The 27,445-nt window shown below is 34.7% G+C and overlaps 1 protein-coding gene across 1 annotated transcript in view; it reads right to left on the bottom strand.

Annotated features, from left to right (window-relative positions):
• Window positions 1–7,879: 7,879 nt before the first annotated feature.
• LOC104524619 (coiled-coil domain-containing protein 102B-like) overlaps window positions 7,880–27,445 on the bottom strand; it is a gene marked incomplete at its 3' end in the record, with an annotated part of 29,370 nt that continues 9,804 nt past the window's right edge. The window contains exon 4 of the mRNA XM_010167554.1: window positions 7,880–8,053. Within this exon, the coding sequence (XP_010165856.1) occupies window positions 7,880–8,053 (174 nt within the window). The remainder of the gene's footprint in view (window positions 8,054–27,445) is intronic.

A 27,445-nucleotide genomic window follows, 5' to 3' on the forward strand; every position in this document is an offset into this window, starting at 1 on the left:
TTATTGCTAAAAATGAGATCTTACAATTATAAAAGGTATTATATTTAAAAATACCATTTTTTAATTTAAAAAATATTGTGCTAATAGTAAAAAATTAAACAGATGAAGAGTTATTAGGAAAATAATATTAAACGTAACAGAAAACATAATTATTCCAGTTACATATTAACATGTTCAATACTGTATTTCTGTTTGCTATTGTGTACACCCCACACACACTCCAATTATATAAGTCTGGAACTGGAAAGTCAAATAAATAATAATAAATGATTGATGGTAAGGGATTGCTGGTATATGATACTTCAGTCGGAGCGGAAAAAAACAAACCAAATTGACATACAGGATCCTGACGTGGACGGAGTGAAGGAAGAGGGAACTGAATTAATTTTCCATTCCAATATAATGAAATTTCAGATGTAGATTTAAAGCAAACAATACAAATACTTCACCCTATGTACAGCTAAATTTATGATTTTTCATGGCAGGCCATAGTGAATGTTAAATGTTTACATGTGTTCAAAAAATAATTGAAAAAATTCACAGAATAAATATTCAGTAAGAAGTACTAGAGTTGAGAAATACCACTCTCATTCTGGAACTTTCTAAGCCATAAATCGCTAAGGAGTCATGACACTGCTCTGGGAAAGTATTTTTGCTTTGCTCTTAGTAAGCCTTCCATACATATCCATATTTGGTCAATGTTAGAAATGGGATACAGGTCTAGATGAATGTTCTGATGGCATGCAAGTACTCTCATGCTACTCTGACAAAATAAGAATGGTAACTAGCATTTAAAAGAAAGCTTCCACAACTGGCTAGGAAAAAAGGGAGATAGGTGGTGCAATAAATTTGAGAAGTTAAAATTTTCTTATTTTTTCCCTTAGTTTTTCGTTTGAGTATTCTAACCTATGAAAAGCTGGATATAGAAAAATGAAGAAGTTATGAAGCCCCAATACTGGCTTCATAAACTTCATAAGAAAGGAAAAGACAAAATATTTTTTTTTCTGAACTGGAAAAGCTCTCTCTTTGTCTCTTTGTTATAAACATGTAATTTGCTGCTTAATTAAAATCTTGAGTGGAGATACTGTATTTTATAAATAACAGTTGCAAGGATAATAGTCAAATAAATGTTTATCTCCCATATGCACTTCAAGATATCAGTCTGCCACAAATGGTCTCCAGTGATTTTTAAATAGAAGACAACACTGAGAAATAACTAGTATGGGTGTTGCAGTTGTTATCCCGCAACATCCCGTCCGGTCGAGGAGGCACAGAGACAAACACTCACCCCGTCTCTGGGCCAATGAGCACTGACACCAATATGAGGATGCTGCAAATGGCGTTTAATGCTGTGCGACACAGTACTATATGGTGTGGGTTCACTACGTCACTTCCGCCTGCTTACATCACAGGCTAAATGCTATTGGCTACTAGGAGAGAGAGGGGGGTGTCTTACCTTTCCGTACAGCCCAATATCTTCCGGCCGCCAGACCCTATCTTACTACATATGGGTAATACTTTTTACATTGCCAAGAAAAACTACAGGTTTCATCAATTTAGTCTCATCACTGAGGTTGAGGTTGAATCACTGAAGAGATCTCCTCTAACTAGATTTTCTATTATTTTATGATTACAATATATCCCTTAGTAAATGACCATATTAAGATATTCATGCTGTTAAACCTATTTCATGAATGCTACAGGCCAATACTAAATATGTACCCTTAAGTGAAATAAAAATCTTGAGCTAATTAAGAAAAAATACAACTTAGAATAGCTGATTATACACACATGTTAACAAAACTTACAGTTTTGTTTTCTTGATTTCTTGGTGACAACTGAAAACATCAGTTTACTATCAACGTTCTTATACCAAATCCCATACTAAATACAAAACAGCACAATTCTAGCTACTAGACTGAAAATTAGCTCTATCTCAGCCAAAACCAGGACACATATCAAGACAGATCACAGCATATGTACTTTGGAGTCTGCTTCAAACAGTTGTTTAATCTATAGGGAAACGAAGAAAAAGATGCTATCCTGAGAATAAATCTGGAACTGAGTACAAGTGTGTACAGAAACAGAGAATTTTCATCTTGAAAATTTTGTTAATTTTATTTTTCTACATCTTAAATAAAGAATGATTGAACTTTGATTCCTTATTCAAATAAGAAAATAGATTTAGAACGAAGCAATTTATTCTCATAGCCTTTCCTGGTGTTTTTTAGTTAAAGTTAGGAAGGAGGTCATTCACATTTAGTGGGGGACTTGGCAGTGTTAGGTTTGCAGTTGGACTCGATGATCTTAAAGGTCTTTTCCAAGCTAAATGCTTCTATGATTCTATTCCCATACTAAAAATTTGTATCCATAAAAATTAGAGTTTAGACAGATTTCTCAGTGATACTGTGAAATTACAAAGATTTTACAACAACAGCAGGATAATTACGTGCTCCCATATAAGAAACACATCATCAAATACCCCATTTTGTAATTAGGAGGAAGAAATATCCCTTTCATATGTCTTGTCTAAGGCAAAGCAGAGCGTGAACATTGTCCCTCTATGTTAAAAATACAAAGAAAACCACTCTCATTCCAGTTGTTATCATAAAAATGACCTTTTGCCTAAGAAGTATGAGGAACACATACACTCATCTCTGACATTGTGGTGGGATGACCTCGGCTGGTTTCCAGACGCCCACCCAGATATTCTCTCACCCATCCTCCTCTACAGGACAAGGGGAGAAAATAAGATGGATGGGCTCATGGGTGAAGTTAAATTACTTTCACAAGAAAAACAGACTCAATTTGGGGAAAATTAATTTAATTTAACACTAATTAAAAATAGAGTAGGATGGTTACAAAAAAAGATGAATCTAAAAATATCTTATTTCCCCCTCACTTTTCTTCCTTGACTCAACTTAATTCCTTCACTCCTGACCCCTCTACCTCCTCCCTCCATGCCAGAGGCACAGGGAGATGGGGAATGGCAGGTTATGGGTCCCTTGTAACAGCTCTTCTTTGCCACTCCTTCCTCCTCATGCTGTTCCTCTGCTCCAGTGTGGGGTCCCTCCTATGAGATAGTCCTCCATGAACTGCTGCAGCATGGGTCCTTCCCACAGGCTACAGTTTTTCAAGAACTGCTTCAGACCAGGTTCTTTCCATGGAGCAAATCTTTCAGGAACAGATTGCTCCAGACCCCATGCATTGTAACGCCTGTTAGGAGCCTGCTCCTGTATGGGCTCTCCACAGGCTGTATCTTCCTTTAGGGCATGTCCACTTGACCTGGCGTGGAGTTACCCATGGACTGCAGTATGGCTATCTGTTCCACCATGGTTCTCAATGGGCTGCTGGAGGACAACCTGCTTCACCATGACCTTCTCCATGAATTGCAGGGGAAACTCTGCTTCAGTGCCTGGAACACCTGCCTTCATTATTCTCTTGTCTCAGTGTCTGCAGGGCTGTTTCTCTCACATTTTTGTCTCACTCCTCCTTATCACACACTGCTGCTCAGCATTTTTATTGTATCTTAAATGTTTTCACAGAGGTGCCACCAGCACCACTGATGGTCTCAGCTTTGGGCAGTGATGGGTCCCTTTTGGAGCCAGTGGGAACCAGTTGTGTCTGGCACAGGCCAGCTCCTGTTCCCCAGGGCCACACCTATGATCTCCTTGAGTCTTGTCATATAGACCCAACACAGGCAATTTTTCAAGTTATTTGCATAAAAAAAATAGTGCTTTCTATTTTTGAAAAAACAAGCCTAAAATTTTGATGATTTAAAAACTGCCTTGCTAGGTAATGTTAAACTAAATGATTTAATCTTAAAAATACATGTTGTTCATCATTCCATCTTTCAAATCTATGCATTTTTTCCTAAGAATATTATAGCCTTATTATAGTAAAGATAGAAGTTAAACTTAAAAGAAAAAAAAAATATCCTATGCATCCACAAACTCTAGTTTAGTATTTTGCACTTAGTAATTAGAGGTAATACAAAATAACAGTTATTTTTCTTCAAAATTAATTTCTGTGTTTCAAGGTCACATTCACAGATTAAATAGAAAATCTCTTTCCATAAACAGCATATTTTGGGTATTGATCTATAGCATCAACAAGATTTATTTTTCTTCATTTTATCCCTTCCTAGATGAACCAGTTAGATCCATTAAATATTTGTTTCCATGCTATTTGTCAAATAATACAACTATTAATTTAAATGGTATTCTCCACTCCAAGAAATATAATCGATAAAACCACATAGTAACAATGTCTGATCTCAATTGTTTCATCAGTTCCGTTGATCTTGTGCAACAGTTAACCTTTCGAAAACTGCATATGGAAACATTTTAAACTAACATACTGCCAGCTAAGAATAATATTAAGGATTCTACATTTTGTGCAAACGTAATAAACATTAACTTTTGTGTTCAGAACTTCAGTCTGTGTGATTTACTACCATAAGTGACAAAAGATTGCACAAATTCTATGTTCTGTGGAGGTATACATATTAAAGAGCAAAATAATTGTCAACATGAAAACACTTAGACAAGGATGTAAGGACTTCACGTCTGTATTTTTATACTATTTTTAATCTTATTAAAACTGTTAATATAGAAAAAAATGTTGCCATTGTTTATGACCTCTAAAAGGATAAATCAGCCATACAACAATTAATAACACTGTATATTGCTCTAAACGACAATGGATCTCCCAAATCATCTCACAAATATGGGTTTTGGAGAAGACAGAGTGTTAGGCAACTGTGTTTTGCTCTGGAATTCATTCCATAACACATTACCTATATCACTTGTGTCTACTGTTTAAGTAAAGCCCTAATCATTCTGATTAAGATGCACAAAGATCTTTTAGACAGCTGTGGTTTCAATCTTGCATGTGCTTCTCTGTGCTAACATGAACATCTAACCATCACATATATTTTACAGAAATCATCCTCCTGCACTCTTCTAACCCTGCATAAAACATATTATTTTGTTTAAACTCAAGCTACCATCCCAGAAAATAAAGGCTCCTGAACCAGAAGTCAAGTCATTCTTTTCAGGTTATTGATGATATTAGACCAAATTAGATATGGACAGTCTCAGAAATTAGAAAGGTTCAACAGTGACATTTAGATGCCTCTACATAGGAATAGACAGGTTCCACCTAAGATATAACTTGAGTTAGGCTGGAATCCTTGAAAAAGTCAGTCTGTCCTTCCTTAACTCTTGTTTGTCACTTACTGGCAGCAGCAAGGTTAAAAAATATGCTAACTAACACTACAAACCGCTATCTTCTTCACATATGGCTATCCAGGTCTCCAATGCCATCACTGATTTGGAGATAAGCTCTTTGTAGAGTCATTTTTCTCAGATGGCTGTTTCTATCTTACTAACTTTTTGCTGCTATGAATACAGAGTTCATTGAGGTATTAAGAGTTTCCCACATTCCTTCTTTCCTCTAATATTGCTGACCTTTTATTTTAATCATGTTGTCAATGGGGTTTTGTTGTCACAGAAGAATATTTATGGTGGTACTGTTTGCTCTGTCTGCAAACAGAGACCAGAAGCCCTGAAGACAGTGAGCAAGTATGACTATAATACTATGGTAGGCCCTGGCAAGGAGTCCTGTCTGGAAACACTGCTGAAGGCTACAGGACTGCTCAACTTTGGTGGTGATGCACCACAGAGAATGATGCCCTGTGGTACAGGGAACTGGAGAAACTGCTCCTGGCACAGCAGGTGCCTCAGTTCACATCTCTGGATGGAAAATGCTCTGATCAAGGCCATGCTATCTCCTCCTGAGGCTGTTGCAGGCAGAGGCAATATCCTTGCTTGTAGGTGTTATCCTCCAATCAAGGAGCTCCGTCACCAAGCTGAAGGAAGGGGCCAACAGGAACTTTGTGAAATTCAGCAATGACAAAGTCCTGCACCTGGGAAGGAAGAGTCCCTTGCAGCAATAGAGGGATGATTGTTTTTCCAAAATAACTTTTCCTTGGAGACCGGCTGGGCTTTGGTCTGCTGGTGGTGTATGATTGCTTTTGCATCACTTTTTTTTTTTAACATTTTTTTTTTTTCCCCCCTTCACTTGTTAAACTATCTTTATCTCAACCCATGAGTTTTTTGTCAATTTTGCCCTTCCAATTGTCTCCCCCATCCCACTGTTTAGGACTGAATGAGGACTGGGTTGGAGCCTAACTGCCTGTTGGGGTCAACCCATGACAAAGAGGCTGTCCAGATAGGTTACGCAGTCCTGGAGGTCTTGAAGACCCCACTGAACAAAGCCTTGAGCTACTTGGTCTGACCTTAGAACTGACCTTGCTTTACTTGATAACTGTTACCAATCCACCAGATGACAGATTACATAGTTTCAGCTGACATAGAAAATTTTTTATTTTCTCCTTTAAGCTGATAAACATTACTTTTGAAGACAATCTTATCCTAAAATCATCAGCTATGAAAAGGCAAACACTGCAGGGACATTCACTTTTATGATAAGGAAACAGAGATGACTGGGCTCCGTCTCTGTCTTTTGACTTTGATAAAAAGAAGTAAAGTTGTGTTAGTTAGAAGTGTGATTCTAATAGACAGAGATGATCACAGTAGTCTAATAATCTATGCAAGTAACATTTTAAAAAACAAGCAAAAAACCCCCCAACACATCCATATAAGATTTTTGAAATACAGTAACATGCCTTAGCAAATAAGTATCTTTCTAGCCACATCTCCAACCTCAAATTACTTGTATTACAAAGAAATAATGGAAAAGCTGATATGATATGATATGATATGATATGATATGATATGATATGATATGATATGATATGATATGATATGATATGATATGATATGATATGATATGATATTATATTATATGATGTGATGTGATGTGATGTGATGTGATAGGACATGATAAAATAAATATCAGTAAAGTAAAATATCAAACAAGTGTTTGTTATGTAAGAGATTTTATAAAGATAAGCTATGTGCATGAATTGCAATTTGCTGTTTCAGAGCCATCACAAAAATATAGGAAAATCATATAATTACATTTAAAAGCAGACCTCAAGTACAGAACCTTTCTCTCTTAATCTTTCCCTAAAAAAAGAAATTACCAGTGTACTTATACCCCAAATCTGGTTATAGTTACTCAGGTTGTCATTATTCCACAGTAAATGTACATAAATGACATTAAATTATTTCTTATTTAGGCAAATAAGAATGTTACTGTTTCACACTACCCAACTTGTATCATCGAGTATGTACATTTACTGCTTGGATGGATTTCTTTTTCTTTGCTTTCTCTTACACAGCTTTCAGAGTCTCAATGAAAGTGGGAGCCTTCTGGATTACTACCTAATTATTGGCATAAAAACATAAAATAAAGGAAATACCCACAGCTAAGAGTCTCTGAATAATTTAACACATCATTTTTAGCAGTACAATAAGGTTTAAAAGTGAACAGATCTTCAGAGGAATAAAAAAATAAGAAATAAGGCTCCTCCTTCAGTTGTTGATTCCCTAAGAGATTCAATATTCAGCAAGATAGAGAAACAATTTTTTTTGCTTTTTTTGCTTTGACCTTCATCAGGACTCTGTAGTTACCAAAGCTTACTTAACCTCTTCTGTTCCTCCTAGTCTTCACTTTTGTTCTTGTCAGACTTGTCATTTCCCCCTGCTCCTTCTAAAAATGAAAAGATACTCATTTCTGTTTCTGTACCCTACAGAATTTCGAAGTCACTGAGTTCTGATTTTCCAGGTCTGAGGTGCAGACAGGGCTGTTCTGCCTTGCACAACTCTTGTTTTAGGGACACATTTTGACATTCTGAAATAGTAATTCTTGGCAATACTCCCCAAGTAATCAAACTAAACAATGCACGTACCTTATTTTTAACCAGCAGCTTCCTTTGTGTGTCTTGATGATCACAACTTGATTTAGTTAGTGCTTCTTTATTTTCCATCTCTGGAAGTCCCTCAATTTCTTTTACCTGCTTTTCTGCTTCAGGTCTCTCTCTATTTTCTAATTCAGAGGTATTCTCAAACTGCAGTCTTTCAGGCTAGGAAGGGTTGGGGTGGTGAGAAGAACAATCAAAAGACAGAAAAAGAAACAGGAACAATATGATTAAAAAATTCTTTATAGCATGAGGCTGATGTCTTTAACTCATAGTAACCTGGGCATCTTAAAAATCATAAGACATAATTTTTCTATGTTTCATAATGTATTTTAATTTGAAAAGAAAAATAAAATAAGAGGTACAGTAATTGTACATTTACAAAAGTAAAGCATAGGTAATATTTTAATATAATAATGGATAACCAAATCTTATTTATTTTCCTGCTATTTATGGAGCAACAGTATTAAAAAATATCTATTTTAAGTAACATAGATTGGGACTGATTTTGGTCTGACAGTGTCAAATTTAACTTTTTATTCCCCAAAAGATGAAAAATCAGAATGGTTTTAGTTATAATCTATTTACACTTTAGGGTTATAATGAATATTTATTAAATTGAAGAAGTTCTAAAATATGTCTTCAGTACTAGAAACTGCTATCCTAATAACCAGAGGAAGGATTTTTAAGCTTTCACACTACTCTTTTTTGAGGTCACAATTAATAGTCTGACAGGAAATATTCTCTTTTATTGCCAATATTTTAACCTTAATTTAGGATAACAAAGTTTTCTGAGTTCATATATCTAATCCACACACATGGTTAATTAATTAGATCAACAAAAATCCATGTTACTGAATCATATAGAGTAATTATCTAACAACTGATTTTATTTACTGTTCAGACACAATTAAAGAAAGGTTTTGTTAAGAATGTATAAAATGTTCCTCAGATTTCAAAAGAAAAAATGGTAAAATTGATTGACTTTTATAGCACAAACCAGGTACTTTTCAGGTACTAACAGATATTTATCAGAAGATGATTATTGACAAGTACTTACTATTAACAAGGTATTAAATACTACTTATGAGAACATTAAAAAAAGATTAAGATATATTTAAAACTGTGAAAATGGAAGATTCCAGTTCTTTCAACTTAGATGAAAAAAAGAAGAGAAATGCTAATCTAAAAGTAAAAAAAATAGAAACTTTAAAATTTTCAGTTCTGTGAGAAATGAAATTGATTATTTGATAAAAGTAGAGACTGAGAGCAGTGCAAGGCACTTCACTGTAAAAAATAGATATCTGGGCCCACAAGGCTTTAGAAAGAGCCAGAGGGGTGTACCTTTTCAGATATTGGTTACTTTTATTTTAAATTCAATTATTTCCGGCAAATAATGAAAAGCTACTGAACATGAAGCAAAGAGAATGAGGTGTTATAACATCAAAGAAACATAATTCAGACCCTATGAATTGTAACAATGTGATTATCTATCTAAATCAAATAATAAATTTTTCTGTTCCCTGAATAAATAAAAACTATTAGAAACTCTATGAAGTTAAAGAGGCTCATTCAAACTTTCAGAGGAAAGTATAAATGCTTTTTGAGTCTCTTTAGCAAGAATAAAGATAGTATTCTATGGAAAATAACAAGTGATTCTTTACCAACAACAATGATATTTTTCCAGATACTTCTCTAGCTAGTATTCTATACATGCTAAACTAGAACATTCCCCAAAAAGACTGAGTAAAGTAGGAGGAAGAAAAAAGTTCCACAAGCTTCATCTTCTCATGATGAAGAACCATAAAAGACAAACAGCAGTGTTGATGTTTCAAGCAGTTCCCATGTATAAATCAGACAGTGACCATATGCTTATCCATTTGAAAATGAGGTCCATAATGTCCAAAGGCTTGCATTATTTAGATATGGTCACTTTATGAAGTTATGTTGCATCTAAATACTAAAGTATAATTCTTGGCATAAATAGGAAATAAAAAACAAAAGAAGTAAGACATTACAAGAAAATACTTCATTAACAAATTGGTTAGAGCCATCTCCAAATTCCATTTCAATTCATACTTTAGGTAGTCCTCAGGGAGCAGGGAGCTGGACTTGATGATCCTTATGGGTCTCTGCCAACTTTATATATTTACTAGTAGTTTTGTAGCTGTGTGAAGTCTTTTCATATGAGAACAAGTCCATAATATAAAGACAACTGCTGAATAGTGTAATTGTTTAAAAAGTTCAAATTAGTTCCCAGTTAGTCTGCCAATACGGTACTGAGTATGAAAGGAATATATTATTTTCTTTCTTATGTGCTAGTTTGCCTAATCTTAGATCAAAGGCCCATTTCAGTTATAAGAACTGTTTCAGACTTCTTGCCAAATAGGACTCTCCAACAGTGTACCATGATATTAAGACTGGCAAATGTTTTAGTAATTCTGTTGGATGTTAAGTGGAGAGAGTTGTTCATTTGTTGTTCTTGTTGTTTTCTTTGTTAAGGGGAACAAATAATCCATGATGAGAAGGAACAACCTGAGGAAGTGGTTTTTGTTGGTAGAATAAAATACCTTTAAACATAATCCATTCAGTTTTTAACTCTTTGACAATTGACTTTGTTAATTGCAGTAGTTGGTACTCATCCTCTGTATTTAGAATCATGGAATATATCAAGTATGACTAAGAGCATTGTTCAGATGTGCTACCTCACAGTCTTTAGAGGTTATTTACTAAGCTAAATTCCTTAGAATGTGATAAACATCTGTACTGAGATTAAACAGGAAATCGGGGAAGAATAATTTTGTACTCATGTTTTTGGGTCTGGGTTTTTTTGGTATGGTCTATCCACTGGTAATTGAGTACAAAATGGTAACTCCAATGTACAAGAAAATGTTAGATGCTTATGAGGTCTTTAAATTCTATCCACTAAACTTCTGTGCAATAACTGGAAAAGAAGGGACCACGTATTTCTATTTAGTACCAAGGGTTGTTTGGTTGGGTTTTTTTCTCCCCTCCTCAAATTGTGCATATTTATAGTTGTTCAAATACCACATACTGGACTACAATCATCAAAACTGTATTTGTCTAAATAAATATGCAGGCATAATGTCTTACAAGTACCCATGAAAGAACACAAGAAAGCCCCATGTTCTTACAAAGCATCTGCCAAAAGGCATGACTCAAATTTTAAGCCTGAAAATTCACCTTTTCATAATGAAAATAGCAGAAAATTACCTGGGGGTGCTGGTTGACAGTTGGCTGTATATGAGCCAGCAGTGTGCCCAGGTGGCCAAGAAGGCAAACAGCATCCTGGCTTGCATCAGAAATAGTGTGGCCAGCAGGAGTAGGGAAGTGATTGTCCCTCTGTACTCAACACTGATGAGGCCACACCTTGAATACCATGTGTAGTTTTGGGCCTTTCTACAAGAAAAATAGTGAAGTGCTGGAGCGTGTCCAAAGAAGAGCAACAAAGCTGGTGAAGGGTCTAGAGAAGAGATCTTATGAGTAGCAGCTGAGGGAACTGGGGTTCTTTAGTCTGGAGCAGTGGAGGCTGAGGGAAGACCTTATTGGTCTCTACAACCACCTGAAAGGAGGTTGTAGCAAGGTGGGTGTGGCAGGTGGACTCCTGTCCCCTAGTGAGTGTAACATCCCACTGCAGGGGAACATGGTGGCTGCTTTGGTGGGAAGTGCATGTGCTGTAGGTCATGTATGCAGAGACCCCCAAGTCACGTACCCGAGGCACCTGAGCCCACCAAAGACCACCTCAGCCTATAAGCCTACCTAGGAGATCCTCTCAACCTAGTGGATCTGTGTACGACACCAAACCCTGATCTGATTTTGAGTATAAAAGGACTCTGCCAGAAGAACCCTTTGAGCCAGTATTCCTTGGAGCAGCCCATCTGCAGTCAGGAAACTCTCCCTTTGGATCAGAATTTCGTCCAAAGAAACTTCCCTGGATGGAGTGTCCCCACTTTATGGTTGAGTGGTTTGTGCATTTTGAATCATTGTAAACTTAGATTTAGCTACACACCATGCAGTATTGGTTTCCTAACTGACATAATGAACCTGTAAATAAGTTGTGTCTGCCAAGGTATTTGTAATACAAGATCCCTGTTAAGTTTGACCATTCGAGTTTTGACACCATTAAACTGATTTTTGGCACATATTTTGTTGGTCTTGCACTTCTGCAATAGTAGGTGTTGGTCTCTTCTCCAAAGTAGCAAGTGATAGGATGAGAGGAAATGGTGTTGCACCAGGGGAGGTTTAGATTGGATATTAGGAAAAATTTCTTCACCAAAACGGTTGTCAAGCATTGGAACAGGCTGCCCAGGGAAGTGGTTGAGTCAGCATCCCTGGAGGTATTTAAAAGATGCATAGCTGTGGCATTTAGGGACGTGGTTTGGTGGCAGAATTGGACTTGATGATCTTAAAGGTCTTTTCCAACCTAAATGATTCTATGATTCTTAGTTGTATTTTTAAGTGAGAGGTGAAGATACATTCATATAAAATATATAAACTTAAAGTCTTTGGAAGATGCTTCTCCATCATTCATGTTATTCTTTCAAAATGAGTAGGGAGACTAAAGAAAAGCAAAGAATTGGGTCTAGAATTAAGTTAGGAAGAACAAGTAAAATTAAGTATTTCATGATCTCTTTGTAGTAATTTTGTGCACAAAAATCTTCCAGGGTTAAGATCTTTCAGAATGCACCCAATTATGCTCAGCCCTCTTTGAGATGTTGTAAGAACAGTCTTTTTATAACTTTGAGCTTTAGCTTTCGGAAAAGATTAAATGCAATGACTAAAGGCAATGCTAGGTGTTAACTCATTTTTGAGAATGTATTCCTCTCATTAAAACAAAGTGAAACAACAACAACAAAAAAGGCTTCAGGGATTTGTTTCCCTCTAGAAACAAGATTTGGAATGTTGTTTTTTTTTCAATTGAAAAAACTCACCAACATTATTTTTCAGTTACGAGCTCCCTGCCTTTAGATAAAGTAACTTCTCATTTGAAAACAAAAACAAACCAACAATGCCACCCGCCTACTAACAAAAAATAAAAAATAAAAAAATAAAAGAAAAAGAGGGCACTTGCATATGCTGATGAGCTCTGCAGACTGTTTCATAACTGTACAACTAGGCTGCTCTGTGAGGGGAACTATTACCCCTCACCGGGCTTGAATGCATCCCTGGGATCTTTTGATCTACTCCATGCTACATGGTTTCAAAAGGCTGAAAGTAATTTCATCCACTGCGCAAGTAACTTGTGCAGACCTGCTTTCCTTTCCCCTATGCAGCCAGAAAAAACAAGTTTTGTGAGACCTAATACAGCAAGATGGGGAAAGCAGCTAGAGGAACTTTTCTCAGTAAGGAATTTGAGCCAAATGCTATTGAAAATGCAACACAAGGCAAACGTTCAAAAAGTGTTAGCTGTTTTGAAATAATCTAATGAAATATCGGTGGAATTTCTAAAATACATATGTGTACATGAAGTACATATGTGTGTGTATCTGAGTATACACATAGACATGTTCCTGTATTTCTCTAAAGGGAACCTGGTCTTTTTGATTTTTATTTTCCCTCTTCATTACATGGAACAAAAAAAAAATTATGGCCTTTAAATTAATCTGTTGCTGCCTTAAATTCTACCATCTCCTTTCACTGTTCATACAAAAACATTTCACAGGAACAGTAATATTTAATTTTTTTAAATTTTGAAATTTATTACTGAAACTTCAGTTAAAAAAAACCCAAATTGACTGAATAACAATTATACCTGTTTCACATCTACACTGAAAATAATTTCAGGGTTTTTTTCCCATTTAAAATATACATTGACATAGATTTACAGAAAATAAGTCTTTTAGGTGCTTTTGGGTTGAACTACAGATTCTGATTTATAGAGGAATTGAAAGCAACAAGTGAAAGAAACAATTTGTAACTCAATGTTACATGTGAAAAAAAACTTGGGATGCTTCATTTTCCATTGAAATGTGAGTATTTTCTCTCCAGAAAATGTCTCCACAAGCTTAAACGGACTTTTACTTTTCAATAGGAAGACCAGAATAATGGTGGAAACATACAGTGAGGTCAAGGTACTGTCATTGAAGTGAATAATTGCTAAAGTGAATGGTGGAAATAAAGTACGGTGTGCTGACCTTTTGAAACTGGATAATTATGTCTTAGAACCAACCTATGCCATTTTACAACTAGTATAAAAGATAGAGACCCTGAACTCCTGGTACTGTTCATTAGCAGGAAAATCTTAATGCTGTAGTTCAGGCAACATAGCAATGGTTGAGGCTCAAAAAGTTTTATTGTAATAAGATTCTTCTCCTGTTCAGTTAAGGGAAGATGGAGTAGGAGGGTTGTCTGGTTTTAGCATGAAGTTCTGTTAGCTTTCTATAAAACTTGGGAAAAGTTAAGAAAGCGTACTTAGAGAATTATGATCTCCAGCTTTCTAAAGGAAACATTTAAAATAGAGGTGGACAGAAAACAAACACGGTAAAAAACTGTAGTTTTGATTTGATCTGAGTGACGATGGTATAAAATAAACATGCCAATTCAACTAGAAATTCTCTCTGCAAAAAGCTTTTTTAGGCGCTTTTTAACAAAAACATTTTCTGAGAAAGATTCTCCAAACATCTTAAATAAAAGTTATCCATACAAGATACTTCATATTACACGCAGGAATTTTCCACAGCAGAATGGACTGAAAAGATAAGAGTTTAATTAATTAATTAATTAATTAATTTACAATCTGAATCTTACTCAACCACACCAAAACATTACCTTCTAATGCTATCTGTCTTCATACTAATAATCCACAGGCAAACCAGATATGGCCTACAGGCTTGTGACCCAGAGATGCAAGAATTCCTGTTTAAACTAATCAAAAGCAACCTCTGGCAGCCTCACTTAAATACCTGTAAAACATCTGCTTCAGCTTGCATAGACAAAAAAAATGAAAATTTTAAATCAGTATGCTTTTGTGTATTTTAAATGACTGCACAGGGCTTTTTTCAGGTTTTAAAACAGGATGAAAGAATACACATTTGTAAGATTCTTGATATCCTCACTATATTGTGCATGGAGGTAATTTCCACTCACCTACACTAGAAATTATTTTACAAACTTAAAATAAGAGACAGATTGAACTGAAAGTTGCCACAGGTTGATTATGAATTAGGGATCATGTTACCCTCCTAAAAAAGAAAGCCTGTTGAAATAACTATACTGCTTCATAAAGAAACTAGTGAGTTTGACTCTTACAGATCTTGTCCCCACAGTTACTTACAGCACAAGACAGCTCTTTGTTTCTGAAGCAAATATTCCTTTTCTGTAACTCAGGCAGGACTATTACCTCATCCAATGACTTTTTCAAAGCCAGAGCCAAGAAATCAATAGTTGTGCAATTTTGCCAACTGTCTTCCAAGTTACTCCACATTGACAAGAGATTCAAGGACAGAGAAAATTTAACATTTCACAGTGGTAGTTTTGTATATTTATGAGATCTGGTAATCAGCTTCTAATGTATTGAGTTTGTTGTAGCTGCTAGAAGGAACAGCAAAAATGCAATTTCCTTCAATATGGTATTTAGGTAGGTTGGATCAAATAAACTAAAAAAAACCCCAAGCTCTTCCTGAGGAGTCTACTATGAAGTGGAAGCGTCACTTTTCTTCATTAAGATTGCATTGTGAAACACTTACTATTTGTAAAGTAGTTCTAATACTGGGTCTGAAACTCTTTTATCAATGGTCTGAAAGGAATGGTGTCAAATTGTTAGATATTCTCTCAATACAACTGGGAGGAAAAAAAAAAAAAAGTATCTGTACTGGAAGATCAGGAAAAACCTTCTACAATCAGAAGCATCTTCCAAGAGATCTTATATACAAGCAGAAGTGATCAGTTAGATTGCCGAATCTGATTCTATGAAGTGTCTTTTGGTTTAGGTCAGAAGCGTCTGTAGAACTTGGAAGATGACAGCAGTTCCATCCCACCGCATACGTCCCTTTGGAAAATGTGTAAGAGGAAGATAGACTTCACATAAGCAAGACATCCACGTCCAAGTGGATAAGAAATACTTTCAAGAATCTTCATTACCTGCAATATACTCTTTATTTTGTTGCTGAAGGTTTATTTTTTTTAATTTGTTTTGAGATTCTACTACTAGAAGTGTGTAAAAGCTTTGTGACAACTGCAAAAGCACCTAGTCCTGAAAGGAAAACCATCACCTTGCCTGCTTCCAAGCCCAGCACTGCTGTGCAGAAGTGTGACGCTCACCGGCAAGCAAAACTATTCTTCACTATGGGTGACACTAGGCAGTTTTGTAATTATTATTTACAGTGTATGTGACTGTTTCTAGAATTCTTTTCTTTTTTAATCTAAAAGAAATAATCAAAGGCTACCAGAATCCATAGCACACCTTCCACAAGAAAAGGAAGACAAATGTTAACTACCTTTTTATTTGACAAGTACTTCAATATTCAATATAGGAAAAAATAAATTTGCTCTACTTTCTTGTTATTGTGAGCAAGTCTGCCAAGAACACCATTTAGTCCATCAGAAACCATACTGAAAGCATGATAAATGTTATTGTACCTGACAATGTCTTGAGTCACCAAGCCTTGCAACAAATCAAACTTTTTAATGAATGCTTATTTTCATAACAACACATGTATCTGAGCTCCAGCATATGTAGTAATCAAATATTTCTTCCTTCTGGTACTACTGAAATGTTTGTCTGCTGCAAGCTGATATCATTGCACTATATTTACACTAAAAGAAAAGTTGCTGATTTACTGGCATTTATTTTCCTCTTCCCCATTTGCACACAGAGAAAATTCTTTTGTGTGTAGGACTAATTTACCACAGTGATTTATGCAGGAATATAAGTAGTCCATAGATATATAAACACTCAAAGGCTGAAATTTTACCACAATCATGAAAATGCTAGGAGTAAGGTGGGGAAAATTACCCTCGATCTTACAAATCTTCCTTTATTTGTTGATTCTGGCACTGCTTTTATGAGTTTCTTTTAAGTTCAAGTTGATATGGACTATGTATTACATTAAATAAACATTAACATTTTCACTGAATAACTAGGAATGGTGTCCATCTGAAATAATCCTTAATGCAGCTTTAACAGTCCACATTAACATGCTTATCAGCACATGATAGTTCTGATATTTCATATTTTGTTTGCTGCATTCATGTCTCAAACATAGCATCTGGATGGATCGTAATGTATCTGGTGGAGAATCACTTAAAACAATGAATTCACGTGAAGAATTGTTTAACATCAACCACTCACTGTTCAGGAGAATCTACTGTGCACTCAAGGAAAAAAAGTTTAATATTAATCAGTATCACAGAAAATTATCCATCATGACTGTACAAAATTCTACTTTCACCAACTAAAAACTTCATAGTAACTATTTTTACCTATCTAAACTCTTGTGATCAGTAAAGAAAACATTAACACATCATGCACTCATTTTTACTGTAAAATTATGAAGTATTTTTATATTTTATCTTATTTTAAACAGAATATATATTTACATTTTTCAGATGGATGACTGAAGAAATACAGAAAGCTTCTTGCTGTGTGCTTGTAATTCTGATTGTATCTCTTCAGTATCCCTCTAATAGCTGGTGACCAGTATAGCAATAAACTGCATGTGAAAGCGTGGTAGCAATGGAAGGGAAGTGGAGAGATAAACTACTATTATGGCAAAAATATACTTTTTATCTGAAGTAAATAAGATTAATGAAGTGCTGCTGCCAATTCATTCGTACACATAATCACAAGCTACACACTAACAAAGAATTTATAAAAGCACCTATGTACTTATCCCTAAACTAATATGAAAATCAGCTTTCCAGAAGACCAACTGGTATCAAAAGGACTTATAAATCATAAATTAAATTAGAAATGAAACAAATAAGTGGCTCCCTGTGCAATCTGCCTGCCCAAACTCCTGTACCACAACCTGTTTGACCCCCCTGGTCGCTTGTGGTTCCTGGGGGCTGCTCTTCTATGTGAGGGAGTTGATCACCATCACTCTTACCCCAGCCCATGCTGAAGTCAGAGCTGTGGCTCATCAGCAGCTCAATCTTCCCACTCTGGGGAGAGTGGGAGAATGCTGGGGCACCCTCTCACTCCTTATGCTTTATTCTTTGTGGTTTTGCTGCTTCAGGAAGGGTGCCCTGGTGCTATTCTCCACTTCAGAGCCCTTCACCTCAGTGGCTTCTTCATATGACAGAGGCTTCCATCCCTTTACCATCTTAGTGGCCTTCTGCTGAACTCTCTCCAGTATGTTCATGTCTTTGCTGTACTGCTCATGGTTTCTTATTTTACATATTGTTCAATATATTGCCCTCTTATTTCTATGGCTTTGCTTTATTTTAAAAGTAATACTTGTGCTATAAAATGTACCAACGACTACATCAAAGGTCATAATGGCCTTACTAGGCTGCTCCAAAAAGATGGTACGCTAGCTTACTTCAGTAATTTGACTCTGCAAATTTACTACAAGGCATGGTTTAAGAAAGTCCTCTTTTGATATGGTCTTTCAGGCTATCTAATATTAACTTTATGCTTGGGATCCATTCTAGCTTCTTCATACTTGCCTCTTCTAAGTTTCCCCGTTCTTTGAAACTGTTCAAAAGTCAAACACTTTTCGTTCTTTCTTCACAAATGTGAAGAGAGTGACCCTCAGAGTAATTCCTGACTGCAGAGAAGTTGAAGCTTTCGTTCCAACAGAGTTCTGTAACTACACACTCACAACTTTAATATTAGGCATCCTTTAAGTTGCCTTGGACTTAAATGTTCTTTTTTTTTTAATAATGTCAGAACTCCTGAGATTCAAGTTCTTCCCATAACTAGAAATGGAGACTAAATATAAACTCCTTTAGATGTACTGGGCATCTGTTTGTAACATCCATTTTACTGCAAGCTCTTCAAATTAGCTTTTTTTTTTGTTACATTTAGCAAAATATTGCTGCCTAGATAAGCATGACTTTACATAAAAATGGTATATACAAGTTGTCCATTTGCCATATTCCAAAATGCAAGTGATATTTGAGATAGGATTAATATGATTTAATTGTTAAACTGCATTTCCTTTTTTGTCTAAAGCTGAATATAATACTTACAGTTCCAGCCAAGATTAATCTAAATGAATATTATACAGTGGTTTAGGTGAAGTGTTCTCTAATCTCAGTCAAGAAAAGAAATCATATTTCAGCTAATCCCTTGGAGAATATTGCTTGAAATTTATAAGGGACGCACGGCAACCAAAACTCTCAAAACTTGAGAAACCCTCACTCATCTGGAGAATCAGAACTCCAATGTGCTAACAAGTGCATAGTTGCTGTTACTACTATGCATGGAGAGGTTGAATTTTTAATCCAGGGAACAAAGAAGTAAAAATTCCCATACTAACTAACAAGCAATTGCATATTAACTAACAATCAACTGATCTAGGAATTGTACCTAAATTAATTTCTTAAAAAAAAAAAAAAACCTTAATCTTTATGTTTACTACTGAGCAAGATAAGAATGGAGCTCTCAGTGTTCACACTGAAAGGCTTTTGTTTGTTTGCTTTACAAACAGTAGCATGCTTTTCTTGTGTTGATTGGATTATGGCAGAACACAGCAGGAGTGACAGTGGTAAAAGATTAAACAAACTGTGTTAAAAAAATCTAAGTAAATGGAAAAGATTATTTTAGGCATAGGAATTATAGCAATTATTTCTCCTAATTTAATTTGAAATCTCAAAGGGCAGCTGGTTTGGAGCATATTTAACCAAAAAGATCTGAAGCAAAGCATTATCTTTCATCCCTTAATATGCCTTAGTGACATATTAGCTTTAAGACCAAAAAAAAAAAAAAAAAAAAATTGTAAACAGTCTGGACAAAATTAAATGCCTCAATTTTAAAGCCAAAAAAAAAAAAAAAAAAAAAAAGGTAAAAAAAAAAAAGTAGTAAAAATCAAGACTGCTTACTAGTTTCTCAGTGTGTTTAGAGATACTAGCCACTTTTTTGGTTTATATTTCAAAAGAAGGGGTAGTAGGCCTCTGCTGGGAACCTTTTTTTTAATTATACTTGAAACCTTTTATTATACTCTGTTTATTTCGGTTTTCATTGAATTAGTGTTGTAATGGCAAGCTGAAGTTGCCCAGTTTAAGAGTTTTTATGATCTGAAGTTAGTTTAGTTCTGTTACTAGTGTTGTTATCAGGGGAAGGGGACTGCAGGTGTGTGTAGCTTTTGGGGTTTACTTCTAATACCTGAAGGGGGCCTACAAAAATGCTGGGGAGGGACTTTTTACAAGGGCAGGTAGTGATAGAACAAGGGGAATGGCTTTATACTGCAAGAAGGTAGATTTGGATTAGATATTAGGAAGAAATTCTTCACTGTGAGGGTGGTCAGACACCGGAACAGGTTGCCCAGAGAAGTTGTGGATGTCCCCTCCCTGGAAGTGTCCAAGGCCAGGCTGGATGAGGCTTTGAGCAACCTGGTCTAGTGGAAGATGTCGCTGCTGATGGCAGGGGATTTAGAATGAGATAATCTTTAAGGTCCCTTCCAACCCTAACCATTCTATGATTCTATGAAATATGGAATGTAACATTGCCTCCACAGAATATGAACCTGAAATATACAGCTTCAGTCACTTGATCTAGATAAGTAATTAAATAAGATAATTTCTATAGCTCAATGGTCTGGTGGCAAGTGCCAGTAGAAACAGTTCTACTGTTTTCTGTATGGTTTACATGATGCTGCTTCTGTTTTATCTGAACCATACTTACAATAACTCATTATACTGGTATTTTGAAGTTACAAAGGTAATCTAAAAGATCTGAAGAATCTTTTGGCACAATTTTTTATCACCTGTTACTACACAGTTTAAATTAGTAACTGATTCAAAGTTCATTGACATCAGCAAATTTCTCATTTACTTCAAGATATTACTCATGTTGTTGCTCAAAGAAATGTACAGTATTCCACTGATGTAAACAAGGAAAGTTTTTGACTGTATAAAAAAACAAAAACAAAAAAACAACAAAACCACTCATTAGTTTTTCCTAAGATTGAATCCTTTTCTTTGAAAGTAATATGAAAATGTAATACTTCAATGCAGAGTCACTTACTGCAGTGCCAGATAGTTCTCTTTAAGCATGAAGACCAAAGAGGAAAATTCCTATTACGTATTAAATTGAAAAAAGAAAGCAGGGAAAAACAAACAAAACAAAAACAAACAAACAAAAAACACCTATGGCTGGTTCTCTTCCTTTCCTACCTCCCATGAAAGTACTTGTTCCTTGTTCCAGAAGCAATACAGCTCTCTTGTAGATGCTATAGCTGAGTCAAAAAGAAAATTCCATTTCAGCAGCCACAATGAAACAGTGAGTCTGACTTTTCATTCAACACATGTAAGTTAGGAAGCAAAATCACTTAATCATCCTGAAAGTTGTATGAATATAACTGTAACATAGATGGCAGGCATGAAGCTACATTAGTTCTAACACTAAATGTTGAGGCATCTTCTTTATTTCATAGAACATGACAAGATCCTTTAAAAACAAGAAACTTCTTTCCAGTTCTTCACATGTTTTCCCTTCAAAGGCATGCAAAAAATTAGTTAATCCGTTTACCATATAATAAACCTGAAACTCAAGATTACTATAACAGCAATGGATTTCACAAACCATAATGGATGCATAGACTTGTGAATCAACAAAGGCAGGGGATACTCCTGTTCATAAGTAAAAAAGTGTTAGAACCTGAATAAATAAAGTACCACTTATACATTTCTTATTAACATTATGACAAGAGCTTTCAAGGTGATAGGGTTAGTTTCCATGGAAAAAAAGAAAAAAAAAAAAAATCCAAGAGACAGGAATTTCTCAGGGTTTTTGTTTTCATTTTTTTAACAAAAAAAAAGCTTTTTTTTTTTTTTTTTTTTTTATTAACATCATGACAAGAGCTTTTTTTTTAGTACAAAGACCAAATATTTGTCATGCCTAAAACAGAGCATTTTATTTTCAAAAACTAAGAAAAAGAATTATCTAAGGCTATATTCCAATCAAACCTACCCCCAAAATTACACTTTTTTTTAAGTGACACATTGCTATCCTTATCTGGATAAGGATAGACAAGAAGCAACTAGATCATTATGTAAGCAACTATATAAGCAACTACACTTATCTCTAATTCATGTCTTTGACATGTCAGACATTAAATTCATTTTTGTACATTCTACCAGTTGTTACATTTAATTCATTCATTAGTGTTGTTATTTTTGATGGTTGTTTTTTGGAAAAAAACAAAAACACAAAACCAAAACCATACCTGTTTATTTTAGCCCAAGTTGATTTCATGTAAATGAATAAAAAGCAAGCCTACTAGCAGAGAAACTAAGTATTATATAAAATATAATCCTGAAAGGCAAATTCAGGATATTTAAACATATTTAATGAATCTTTATTGATGGTAAATTTTTTTAAACTATACACTGCAAAAAAATCATTTCCGATGCAGAACCATATGGTGAACTGACCACACTAATACATTTCTTAAGAAGTAACTTTGTCATCATTTTGGACTTCTTAGTCTAAGCTATGAAAAACTGGATTTTGTTAAAAATGCCATGCTAATCTCTAGGACATAGATTGCTTAATGTATATAAACACACACACAAACACGTGTGTGTATATATATATATAGTTGTGAGCGTGTACATATTTCTCCCTCATCTTCAAAACATTTCCTCATCAGGTTACATTTTCTGTTGGTGGCAGACCAACAGGCAAAACAAGCCTCTACAAACAATTCAGATTTGGCATGGTATTCCTTTCATAGAAAATCAGTATGCACAGATATGCCTCTTCTAAACATATTTTCTCACAGAAATAAGTATGTGTTTTCATCTTTCAGTTGTAAGAGAATGCTGTTAAATAAAAATAATTAAAAAAAAATCCTAGTCTTGGACTGTTTTTTCATTGCCAAACATGTAATGAAGACCCAGAAAATATTGGCAAGTACAACTCAATACAGTTTAAATATCTTGTTAGAAGTCAGTATGGAGAAATAAAAGTCAATGAAACAGTAGATTTTACTAGCATTTTCCAAAATTACACTTGTAGGAAACAGGCAACCAAATGAAACCTTGACTTTATGCACCATCACAAATTATACTTCTTGGTGGACAGGAAAAACATTCATATTAATACATGATTTCTACAGATAACACTAAATATGAGCTGGTATCTGATGTATGAAAACAGTGGAAAGAATAGTTAAGGGTCTAGAAGAATTCTTGCTTAGGCAATGCTCCAGAATTCTTTCCTTACTCTAAAACTGCCTGTAAACTACTGTAATTTAGACAGGAAAAATAAATGGGTATATCTAAAGTAAATTTGTAAGTACTTTTATCAAAACACAAGCGACGTGTGGTAGCATCATCATCCCATTTCACTCAGTCTGAAAAAATCACACCAGCCTCAAACAAATGAAGGATCAAGCCCAGTAAGGAACACTCCAAACTCTGTATCTAGTCTAGACATGATGAGATTTTGCCACAGGAAAATTAACTGCATTGAGTTTCCACTTTATAAAGTCATTTGAGTTCCCAAATAATTCAGGCATTGTTCTCAGAAAATTGCATAATTATATTTTAAAACTCAGCCTTGAGGATTCTGATAAACTTTTTAGACTCCTTTAGTTCACTTAGACTACTGGCTATTCTGTAATATACAATATCATCACAAATTTAATTTTTGGGACATTGTTTTTTTCCTGTGATAATTATTTATAGTACACAATATTTCTGTGCAGCTTAGGAGAGAATTAAACAGAACAATTCACAGTAGCCAGTATAGCCATTAAGGTTACTGGTTTATATCTGACAATTATTATGTTATCTGCAGGATTCAGGGGACCATCAGAAGTCATTTTTGGGGTCAGCAAAGAGTGTGGGACAGAATAAATGGTTCTACTACATGTATCTAAACTTCCTGTAAAATGACCAGAATATCACTATTTCTAATTCATGTATATAATTATTGAATGAGAACAGCAATTATAGGTAACCAGCTCTGCAGCATCTTCACACTATAAGGAAATTTCAGAATACAGATTTCTGGAAAAGGTAGAAATAATGCAGAATCATTAACAAGAAGTAGATGATAACAACCTGAGTCTACAAAAAGGCTGTTCTATTTTAAACAGCATTTAACTTTCTACAGTGAGAGTAGAAGACTTGATTTATCTAGAAGCCTCAGTTGCCTCAGTGGAGTTTCCTCCAGCTGGGAAACAACAGGTAGGGAACTGTTACCATTCCCTTAACGAAAGTAATCCACCTAAGTAACAGTACACTGTACATTATGGAAATCTATGCAAAACATCTATATACTGAAAGGGAGAACAGAAAGCATTTATTTTTAAAGTTGATTAAAGGAATATCTTTAATCTAATGCAAAATCAACAGTGCTGGTGACTTACCTTCAACCTTGTACAAAAAAGAGGAAGAACAGAAATCTCTCTGCCTAAAATACAAAATCCTATTTTATCCTTTGATCCTTCTAATCTAAGGATACTTCTTTCAATACTTACATTCCAATAGGTTTTAAGTACCAATTAGTGTAATTTTTGCCTCATGTACCACAAACTGGGATACAAATTTCCTTCATTAATTATCAGCACACTAGACAATATAGAGTAAGGGCACATTCTGTACTTAAGCTAGCAGTAAATTATTCTAAACACAGAAGTCACTGTCTATAGTAGCATTTGTTAGTCTACAGTGCACACCAGTGGCATATAGCAGTATATGCTTTTTTTCACTGTTTTCAGTATATTGTAAGACTGCTTTGAAAATATTCCATCTTATTTAACTTTTAAACCACCAGAAAAGCATGTACTTAAGAAATTGTAAAGAGATATAAAACACTGAGGAAGACATGCAAAGAGTGTAAAAAAGAATATTTTATTATTCATGTTATACGATTAAATGAGCATTCTAAGACCTAAAACTTGAACAGTCTTGCCAACTAATTCTGTGTTTACAAATATCAGGGCAACACACCAAGGATTTACTCTGTTTTACAGAGCCTGAACACTTAACTAATCAGACTCAGATACACTTTTTGTATCTTTCAGACTGTAAGGCTAGTTAATTGATCTGTAAACTAAGCTACACCTGACAAAATTGGATAGCTTGTTTCCAGAGACATTCAACTAGTAATGTCACTGACATAAAATTTTTTGTGTTCTCCAAAGAACTTTGATTCCTACTTTTTCCTACAAACATTACTTTAAAAACAAATATGTCTGATGTCAACACCCTTTATTTATTCAAAGGTTTTACAGACTTGTTCTTTTCCCTTCTGTGGATTCTCATACGAACACAACAATAATGTTAGTATAATTTTATACTGAGCAATTCCTTCTCCCTTTTTAAGAATAAGTTTTATGGTTGTTAGTAGGTTATTTGTAATATATGTGAAAAGCAAGGTATAGGAAAGATTAATTGATTTAGTATGCCAGTAAAACCTACAAGCTCTTCTAGAAATAGAACTGAAGTTTATTTAATAAGTGGAAAATACAATTCTTTTTTTTTTTTTTTTTTTTGCCAGCTAAGAAATGTAGACAAATGAATCTTAGTTTAAGATGTGAACTTATGGACTAAATATTGTGTAACAAGCTCGTAAATAGTCTCTTCAAAAATCCCAAGTGTATCTAATGATCTCTGATACTGATAGCATTGTTGGGCCACAAATTCACAATAACATCTAAGATAGGCTTCAGATAGTACAACAATATTTTTCTGCAATAAGCACAAAATGTAATAAAGGCATACTCCACTTCTAATCCTCCTTTTTTCCTGGAAAGATATTTGGTGGACATAAAGTCTTAATTCACTATCTATTTAAGAAAGAAAGCTGAGACACAATTTTCACTATCTAGTCAGTAAAGTAAGGTAAAATTTAAGCCCTAATCTGTAGTGAGGAGGTAATGTCCAAGAAGAATAGCCAATTAGGACTTTGTTTGAAACTGTTATAATGAAATAATACTTGAAATTAAGGAAAGGTCAGAGAAATTAAATGAATGAGGACTTCTGAGTGTCCTCAGAGAAAGAGACAAAATTGTGTGCAGTCAAAACAAGATATTTGACTACTTGCAAATAAAGAAACAGACTGCTCTCAAACATCACTCAAGACTTGAACAATTAGCTTCTTAGTATTAATCTTAACTTTTTATCTTACTATTTAATAGGAGAGCAGAATTTTTATAACAAAAATAAATTTCAACACTAAATGCAACTTCCTATTGTATCAAAATGGTCTAATTTATGACCCCAAACAGGATGAAATTTCAACACTAAATGTAACTTCTTATTGTATCTATTAAAATGGTCTAATTTATGACCCCAAACAGGATAAGTTCAATGATAGTGTCACACAAAGCTACATATAATGCTCATAGTTACTACAAACATAAATTGCCACCTTACTGGTTTTTTAAGTTAACTTAATACATTGAAAACACTGAAAACTTATTTACAATTTCCAAATTAATGCAGAATGTATCATTTTTTTAAAAAATATGATTATACAAATCACTGAGGCTTTCCATATTTAGTTTATTCCCAGATGAATGGTTATCTTTTAACAGAAAGTAATTAGTTAGGGACCACTAATACTCAAATCTTGGCAGCTGTGAAGCCATCTTTTAACAGAAAGTAATTAGTTAATCACTAATACTCAAATCTTGGCAGCTGTGAAGCTCCTAACATTACATAAAAATCTCTCAGACTTCCAAAAGGCTAGTAGAGCTAACCATTCCTAAAACCAGTTTAATTTGCTGTGGTACTGTCACTTGCAAACCAAGTATTTTTTTTCTAAATTCCCAGTGCAGTCATCAGGTGATCTACCAAGGAAATAACAGATTAATTTATGTATGACCGAAACAAAAAACTCTTACTCAAGGACATAAAAGTAATCCAGAGGTAGTGATTAATCTGCTACTCACCTAGAAATACCTTTGTGATTTGATATTGCAAATGTGTATTCAAATCAGATTCCATGCTTAGCCTACTACACGTCTGTGCTTTCCTTCATTTCAGTTTCAAATTTTTCATTGTCAAAAACCTTGTATGGTGTTCCAGCATCCACTTCTCAACAATAATTTATAGCAAGTGACATTCACACACACATTGACAACACACAAGATTTGGGTTTTTTCAATAAAGAAAGAATTTCCACTTGGAAAAAAACCCCACAAATGCAAGTTATTTCATTCATATTAGTCAGATTCATCAAGACCAATGCTCTCCTGAAGTTTAAACCTAGATCTCTGAGACTTAGAAACCTCAGGAGACAAACAGAATGCTCAAAATATCACCTCCTGCTAGCAATTAAAGCAATTCAGCATGTTCCCAAGAAAAAAACCAGTAACACATATATGTGTACATGCATGCACATATATAAAAACCGGAATCTATCAATCTCCAACCAATTCATAGCAAGTTTTTACTTCTTGTTGTTCTATTCCTGCT

The sequence above is a fragment of the Antrostomus carolinensis genome, unplaced genomic scaffold (assembly GCF_000700745.2).
Source record: "Antrostomus carolinensis isolate BGI_N321 unplaced genomic scaffold, ASM70074v2 scaffold7455, whole genome shotgun sequence".
In the NCBI taxonomy this organism is placed as follows: domain Eukaryota; kingdom Metazoa; phylum Chordata; class Aves; order Caprimulgiformes; family Caprimulgidae; genus Antrostomus; species Antrostomus carolinensis.